This window comes from Nannospalax galili, unplaced genomic scaffold (genome assembly GCF_000622305.1).
Source record: "Nannospalax galili isolate Female #2095 unplaced genomic scaffold, S.galili_v1.0 scaffold259, whole genome shotgun sequence".
NCBI lineage: Eukaryota > Metazoa > Chordata > Mammalia > Rodentia > Spalacidae > Nannospalax > Nannospalax galili.
In genome coordinates, this window is record NW_008344750.1 from 973,638 (window position 1) to 982,615 (window position 8,978).

Consider the following 8,978-nt stretch of genomic DNA (forward strand, 5'->3'; position numbering starts at 1 on the left):
AAGAGTGCTTCATGCAGGGGCTGGAGAGATGGCTCAGTGGTTAAGAACATTCTTGCAGAAGACCTGGGTTTGAATCCCAGCACCCACAGGGCAGCTAACAACTGTCCGTAACTTCAGTCCCAGGGGATCCGACAGCCTCTTCTGACCTCCACGGGCACTGCACGACACAGGTGCACTTACCTACATGCAGGCAATACATGCATACACATAAAACAAAACAAAACAAATTAAAAAAACAAAAACAAAAAAAAAAGAGTGCATCATGTTCTTTCACAGGACCTGAGTTTGGTTTCCAACACCCATGTCAGGAGACACACAGCAGCCTGTAACTCCAGCTCAAGGGCATTTGATGCTCTCTTCTGGCCTATGTGGGCAGCCACACACATGGTATATATTCACACAGATACACATACACAGATAAACACACACACACACACACACACACAAATGAAAAATTTTTTAAATTAAGTCTAAAAATGTGTATTTGTTTTATTATGTTTATTTATTATGTGTGTGGCATATGCCACAGAGCAGGTGTGGTGATCAAAAGACAACTTTTTTTTTTTTTTGCCTTTTTGAGACAGGGTCTCCCTGTAGCCCCAGCTGTTCTGGAACTCACTATGTGGACCAGGCTGGCCTTGAACTCACAGAGATCCGCCTGCCTCTGCCTCCCAAGTACTGGGACTACAGGCTGCACCACAACGCCTGGCTCAGAAGACAACTTTAAACAGTTGGTTCTCTCCTTCCACCATGTGGGGCATAGAAATTGAAATTCAAGTCATATGGTTTGGCAGTTGCGTTTATCTGCTGAGCCATCTCACTGGCCTGGAAAATGTATATTTGATGTAATTTTTACTTTTTCCTACATTTATTCCTTGGAACATGAATGTCAAGAATTAAGGGTTTTTTTTAACATTTTATTTATTATTTTTATTTTATGTGTATGTGTGTGCTGCCTGCATGTAGGTAAGTGCACCTGTGTCGTGCAATGTCCACGGAGGACAGAAGAGGCTGTCGGATCCCCTGGAACTGGAGCTACGGACAATTGTTAGCTGTCATGTGGGTGCTGGGATTCGAACCTGGGTCTTCTGCAACAACAATCAGTGTTCTTAACTGCTGAGCCATCTCTCCAGCCCCAGATTAAGGTTTTTTTTGTTTCTTTGTTTTTTTTTCATGCTAGGGATTAAACCCAGGCCCAGGGCCTTACACATGCCAACCACTTGCTTTCCCACACAGCTCCCCCAACCGAGCCTATTTTCCTAATGTCCAATATAGCACATTGATCATAATTAATATGCTAGAATAACTAATTATTTTTAAAAACTCTCAGAATTACAAACATATTATATGAAATTCTCAAAGAATCAATAAAAATGTTTTAAAAAAACTCTCAGAATTAGAAATTATATACAATAACCGAGAAAATCTCACTCAAGTGCTCAGCACAGTCAATACTGTTATCTGATTTTTTTTTTGAGGGGGTCTTTTTAAAACAGGGTCTCCCTGTAGCCTCAGCTGGCCTTGAACTCACAGAGATCCGCCTGCCTCTGCCTCCCAAGTGCTGGGGCTAAAGGTATGCACCACCATGCCAGGTGCTAACACTGTTAATTGAATCAGAAGTACTTATGTGGGTCTGCCTGGGCCCTGGCTGTGCATGCATGCCTGCCTGCCTGCCTGCCTGCCTGGTGTAGAATTTGCCAATTCTAAAAAAGATATGAAGAAAACAAGAGAGCAATCTAAAACCTTGCTCCTTCTTTTTAAAAACATTTTTAAAAAAATTTTATTTGTTTTTATTTTATGTGTATGCATGTATTGCCTGCATGTAGGTAAGTGCACCTGTGTTGTGCAATGCCCACGGAGGACAAAAGAGACTGTCAGATCCCCTGGAACTAGAATTACAGATAGTTGTTAGCTGCCATGTGGGTGCTGGGATTCGAACCCAGGTCTTCTGCAAGAACAACCAGTGCTCTTAACCGCTGAGCCATCTCTCCAGCCCTCAAAACCTTGCTCCTTTTATAACAAGACATCAAGTAACTATTTGATAAGGTATAAAATCTGTATTTGAAAAAGTGTAAATAAAGTTCTGAGACACCAAATCCAACCTGTAGTGACAGTCAGCTCGAATGCAGAGTTTCCATTCTTTCTGAGAAATCCACCATTCTTCCCTCCATTCTCCAAAGACCTTCTGAAGTATTCTCTGATCACAGTATAACCTAGGGCAATGAGAAAACATCAGAAAGGTAGACAGCAGGGCGGGGGCTAAGCAACCATCCCTGCCTAACCAGTTTTACACTGTTGTTACCTTCTCAGTGAAAACAGGCATATTGATGTTTAAGATCACAAGTTTAGAACTACATAAACTAGAAAAGAGGCAAAAAATTATACTAAAGATTTTACCAGGGCCAGGTGTTGTGGTATTTGCCTTTAATCCCAGCACTTGGGAGGAAGAAGCAGGCAGATCTCTGGAGTTCAAGGACAGCCTGGTCTACATAGTGAGTTTCAGGCCAGCTGAGTCTTCAGGTCTCAAAAAGGCAAAAAAAAAAAAAAAAAAAAAAAAAAAAGTATCTCGGAACAAAAAGTTCAATATTAAAATCTTTAAGTTCTATGAATGAATCAAAAATTATTACTATAGGGAGATCTTACTGTAATGACTAGAGCAACTCCATTTTATACAAAGTGGCCACCTTAGACTTTAAAAATCAGAGAAGTAGCCAGCTCAAGGTCTGAATTTAGTTCCAGTAAGTTCCTCCCCAGAGAAATTTGTTTTCCTGTAGAAATAGCTGACCTTAGCCAGGTGTGGGGGTGCATGCCTTTAGTCCCAGCACTTGGGAGGCAGAGGCAGGCAGATCTTTGTGAGTTTGAAGCCAGCCTGGTCTACATAGCAAGTTCTAGGTCAGTTGGGGCTACAAGGAGACTCTGTCTCAAAGAGACAAAAAAACAAAAAATAATTAAACAAAAGAAAATAGCTGACCACAGAAAGGAATATTGCCACCCAGACATTGCAGCCATGCTTCTTGCCCACCCAAGCGAAAATAACCTAAACAATATCCTGTCTTTCTTGGTAATATGCTGAAATAATAATAATCAGAAGGCCCCTTACTGTCAAGGTTAAGAATATGACTAACAACTGCTTGTTTTGGCTTCTGTAAACTTGCTTATTGCTGCATGTAAGGGTCAATGTGACCCCCACTGTCCTTGCAACTGCTTGTGGTTTCTGCCTTTAAAAAAGATCCTCCCTCCCCACAGCTTCACTGCAGTCCCTTATGCAGTCCCTCTGGAGACTATCAGTCTTGTTGCAGCAATAAATCTGGCTAATTAAAATCTGAATTGGGTCTGGTGGTCTTTTCTGGCAGCCTCAAACTCCATAACACTGTTTCAAAAAGACCAAAAAAAAACACACAAAGCCAAGGTAAGTTTGCTTACCAGACCCTGAGTCAAGCAGTATTATATGTCAGAAACATGAAACAGGAACACAGGAAGAGAAGGGGAAAAGAGAGGATGGTATTTCAGTTTCTAAGGAATGCTGACAGCTGAAAGGGCTGCCGCACCTTCCTCTGAAACCCATCCCTACTGCTCCCACTCAGCACATCTCACTCTTGCAGCTCCCTCTCACATCTCACTCCCAGCAGTTCAACAAAACCCATAGCAGTGGATGGTGGCTGTCTGTACAAATCATAAAGTATTAATAGGGATCCATACAGTAAGTGTGTGCTACATATACATATAGGAATCCATACAGTAAGTATGTGCTATATATACATATCAAGTATAGGATATGGCATGGGGGTTTGCACCTTGCTAAAATTTCACTGCCTTGGTCAATGCAAACTTTTCTCAAGGTTCTGCCTTAGATGAAAGCAATCTGTCAAGCTCACTGATCCCCTGGATGAGTTCATACACTTTTCCTGATCAACGCCTTTTTTCCCAGAAACCTCTTGGCTGCTATAGTTTAAGTATCATTCTCTCTCACTCCCATCCAGTTAACTAATATGCACAAAATTCTCGTTCTAGTAAATATTTGGATTGGGTGTTGTTCTTGCCTGGATGAGGCTGGGAAGAGATGTCGAAGAATGTAACACATTTGTCACAATAATGGTCTTAAAGAGGCTTACTCTGAAACAGGACCTCAGGGCTGGAGAGGCTCAGCAATGGTTGAGAGTAGTTACTGCTCTTGCAGAGGACCCAAGGTTGGGTCCCAACAACCACGTCAGGCAGTTCACAACCTCTTGTAACTCTAGTTCCAAATCGCCTGAATCTCTCTTCTAAACTCTGTGGGCACCTGAACTCATGTGCACAGACTCACACATATGTACATAATTATAAAATAGTAATCATAAAAAGCAAATCTTAAACAGAACGTACTCAGCAGCAATTCCCTGCTCTTAGCTAATACTACCTGGCTCTGGAGGGAATTACTCTTCCAAAAGTTATTCGGATCCACAAGTACAAGAACTTTCTGGCTACACATCTGAAAGAAAAGAAAGGGTATACATACTTTAAAACTCCATCTGGCTAATAGAAAGTTTTCTGGGAAAGAGAGATAACCTTAACGTAACCTAGAGGTAACCTTAAGGTATCAAGTAGAGAGACCCCAGCCAGGGGGATACATAGTGAGACCATGTCTCAAAAAAAAAGTAATTTTATAGTTAATTTTGCATCAAACAGACTATAAGAGAGGACATATTTATAAAGCTAAAGTCAAAGAGATTTTTTTTTTTATTTTTTGTTTTGTTTGATAGAGTCTCACTGTGTATCCCTGGCTGGCCTGGAACTCTCTATATAAACCATTCTCCTGCCTCTGCCTCTAGAGGTCTGGATTAAAGGAGTGTGCCACCACTCTGGCTCAAACAGATTTTTTTTTTAAATGTTTATGAATGTGTTTTGCCTGTATGCATAGAAGTGCATGTATGTAAGTGTACCACATGTGTGCAATGCTTACAGAGGCCAGAAGAAGGCATTGGATCCCCTGGAATTGGAGATACAGATAATGGTAGTCATCATGTAGGTGCTGGGAACACAAACCAGGTCCTCTGCAAGAGCAGCCAGTGCTCTTAACAACTTAGCCATCTCTCCATACCCTCAAACAGATTTTTATTTCTTTATTTTTTTTGGTCTTTTTGAGACAGGGTCTCCCTGTCTCAAAAAGACAAAAAAATAAAGAAATAAAAATTAAAAAATATTTTTAAAAAATTATTTTCTTTTTGTTTTTATGGTCACACCTTATATTTTACAAGTCCAGTAAAAAAAAATGTATGAGTAAGGAAAGTTTGGCTTTTATCAAACTTCTACAATAGAGTCATTTGTGTGTATGTGCATAAATTTTTAATTCTTAGTACTACGGATTGTACCCAGGGTCTCATACATTCTAAGCAGGTGTCCTACCGTGTTACAACCCCAGTCACTGTACAATTGTTTCTTTTTTTTTTTTTTTCAGTATTTTATTTTTATTTTATGTGTATTAATGTATTACCTGCATGTATGTGAGTGCACCTGTATCGTGCAATGCTGCGGAGGTCAGAAGAGGGCGTCGGATTCCCCTGGAACTGGAGTTAAGGATAGTTTGTAGTTGCCATGTGGGTGCTAGGAATCAAACCCGGGTCCTCTGCAAGAGCAGTCAATGCTCTTAACCACTGAGCCATCTCTCCAGCCCTACAATTGTTTCTTTAAAAGAAAGGTATTGTTGGGGGCTGGAAAGATAGTGGAGCAGTTAAGAACACTGACTGTTCTTGCAGAAGACCCGGGTTCGAATCCCAGCACCCACATGGCAGCTAACAACTGTCTGTAATTCTAGTTCCAGGGGATCTGACAGTCTCTTTTGTCCTCCATGGGCATTGCACAACCATGGGTGCACTTACCTACACACAGGCAATACACACATACACATAAAATAAAAATAATAAATAAGATTTTTTTTTAAAAAAGGTGCTGTTGTAATTAAACTCACAGTCTGTAAGTCACAAAGGTCCAATAAGTTGAGTACCCCAAACCTTCTATTTCTCTGAATGGTTTAAATGTAGGGATCTGGAGTGGAGCCAACCTGTGGGAGCTTAGAGCCAGCAGCAGCAGAACTCTCCACAAGATGGCATAACTGAAGATTATCTCTAAAAAAAAAAAATCTGTTGTTCCACCACCGACTGGGACATGGTAGCACAGGCCTTTGATCTCAGCACTCAGAAGGCAGAGGCAGGCAGGCAGTTTAAGGCCAACATGGTCTACATAGCAAGTTCCAGGCCAACTGGGGCTAACAGGAAGCCTGTCTCTAAAAATAAAAATAAAGAATAAAAGCTTATTGTTCCCTCTTTACTGTGAGTCTAAGAGCAGGGACCATGTGATATAATCCTCGGACCCCAGCACTGTGTCTGGTACACACATATATTCATTCCTCCTGTCAATCTCCGGGCTCAGTTTGGAACCCTCTGCCTCCCACCCTTTGTCTGGCTTGGACTTACATCAACCTTCAGGACTCAGATAAGTGTGTGGAGTCATAACTAAAGATCATAAAAGAAAACTGTCAATGATCCAGACAATATCTGTAGATTCCTAAATCTCTACTCTTTTTTAGACAGGGTCTCACTGTGTAGCCCTGGCTGGCCTGGAACTGGCTACAGAGACAAGGGTGGCATCAAACTCACAGAGATCTGCTTGCCTCTGCTTCCTGAGTGCTGGGATTAAAGGTGTGCACTACCACACCCAGTCCTAAATGTCCTTTTTTTTTTTTTGTCTTTTTGAGAAAGGGTCTCCCTGTAGCCCCAGCTGTCCTGGAACTCACTATGTAGACCAGGCTGGCCTCGAACTCACAGAGATCTGCCTGCCTCTGCCTCCCGAGTGCTGGGATTAAAGGCGTGCGCCACCATGTTTTATCTGAGTATTCCACTAAGAAGAGTGACCAATAAATACTTCAACTGACATAGGAAAATAAGAATTATTCCTTATTTTTAGCCAAGAAGGAAGAACAAAGGAGAAGTCTCCACAGGCAGGTGACAGCTCATAAGCTCACCTGATGCGCAATTCTCTTATGCGGTGTTTGGTCAAACTCTGTGACGCTAGATCTCTTATACGGCGTGGGGTCAAAGTCGGTGAGGATTGATAGTGCACTGAATGACTGCTTCTAGGTAATGCCCTCTGGATCCCAGGGAAGGCAGAAGACTTTTTGCTGGGCAGTGCCTTTGGAGTACAAGGTTTCTTGACCACACCATCCCTAAGAGACCTTAAATTTGAGTAGAAAGAAAAGGAGAGGAAGAAAAAAATGATCTCTGCGTGTAATGCAAATACCTTAAAAAAAGAAAGAACAGGGGCTGGAGAGATGGCTCAGAGGTTAAGAACACTGAATGTTCTTGCAGAAGACCCGGGTTCGAATCCCAGCACCCACATGGCAGCTAACAACTGTCTGTTACTCCAGTCCCAGAGGATCCAACAGCCTCTTCTCTCCTCTGCGGGCATTGTACAACACAGGTGCACTTACCTACATGCAGGCAATACACACATACATATAAAATAAAAATAATAAAATTTTTTAAAACAAAAACAAAAAAAACCCAAAACAACCCATGTTATACCAGGCATGATGGCATACCTTTAATCCTAGTACCTGGGCAGCAAAGACAGGTAGATCTCTGTGAGTTTGAGGCCAGCCTGATCTACATAGTGAGTTCCAGGTCAACTGGGGCTACAGGGAAACCCCATCTCCAACAAAACCCAAAGATGATAATACAAATTTTAGGGACTGGAGAGATGGCTTAGCAATTAAGTGAGCTTGCTGCTCTATGAGGACCAGAGTTTGATTCTCATCACCCATGTTTGGTAGCTCACAAACCCCTGTACCTCTCCAGCTCCAAAGGTTCCAATGCCTCTTCTAGTCTCCCAGAAACCTGCACATGAATATCTATACTCATACAGACACAGACACACATATACACATATGTAAAATAATAAAATAAAAAAAATTTTAATTACCAACTTATACAAGAAGATAATCAAAAGACTTTCTGTTTTGTTTTTGAGACAAGGTTTTATATAGCCCAGACTGGTCTTGAACTCACTATGGAGCTGAACTTGGTCTTGAACTCCTGATCCTCTTGGCTCCCTCCCAAGCACTGGGATAGCAGGCATCTATCACCTATACCTGGCTCTTTAAAAAGTCTCTTGGCTGGGCATGGTGGTGCACACCTTTAATCCCAGCACTCGGGAGGCAGAGGCAGGTGGATCTCTGTGAGTTCGAGGCCAGCCTGGTCTACGTAGTGAGTTCTAGGACAGCTGGGGCTACAGGGAGACCCTGTCTCAAAAATACCAAAAAAAAAAAAAAAAAAAAATCTCTTGATACAACTAAAGCTCATGGAACCATAACGGAACAAGAGGTAGAGAGAAAATGGATGCATCCCTCAACTCTTACCAGTAATGCTTCCTTATACAACAGAGTGTGATGCACACAGAAGGCCACAGCTGGCCAAGTGTCAGCAAGAGACTGCACAATGCATATCCTTGGGTAGGACTCCTGTATTGAACCTCCCCAACCCATGGCTAAGGGACCATTGTGGAAGAGGGGACATAAAGATTTTGAGAGCCAGGGCTGGTTCATAAACACGGGGAAGCACAGACTTTCAGGCCACTGGAAGCTTGCACACGTAAACTGTGGTAATGGTGGCAGTGAGCACAGGACCCATGCCAACTCAATTAAACAAGGGCCCAGAGGAGAGGAGAGAAATGGAGGTGGGCTGGCCCTAGACTGAGAACTATTGGAGACTGATGCTGGATGAGGGAAGAGTATGCCTTACATACTCTAGATGGACTGACTAGATGCCAGTAAACAAATTTACACCGAAGAAAATCTGGGTACAAACGCTTGAGATACAACTTAACATGTATGGCACAATACATGAGGTCTGATAGGGGGGATGGGGACCATGGATAGGGAGGAGGTCTAAATTTGGTTAAGAACTGTTGTATGAAATTACAAAATCTCAAAAAATTTTAAAAATTAA

The 8,978-nt window shown here is 42.1% G+C and overlaps 1 protein-coding gene across 3 annotated transcripts in view; it reads right to left on the minus strand.

Annotated features, from left to right (window-relative positions):
* The window catches only part of Sfi1 (SFI1 centrin binding protein), a 75,466-nt gene that overhangs the window by 59,112 nt on the left and 7,376 nt on the right, over positions 1-8,978 (minus strand). For all 3 annotated transcript variants that reach the window (XM_008841004.3, XM_008841005.3, XM_017800101.2), the window contains exons 3-5: positions 6,998-7,207; positions 4,397-4,468; positions 2,103-2,213 (exon numbers count right to left, since the gene is read on the minus strand). In XM_008841004.3, the coding sequence (XP_008839226.1) occupies positions 2,103-2,213; positions 4,397-4,468; positions 6,998-7,207 (393 nt within the window). The remainder of the gene's footprint in view (positions 1-2,102; positions 2,214-4,396; positions 4,469-6,997; positions 7,208-8,978) is intronic.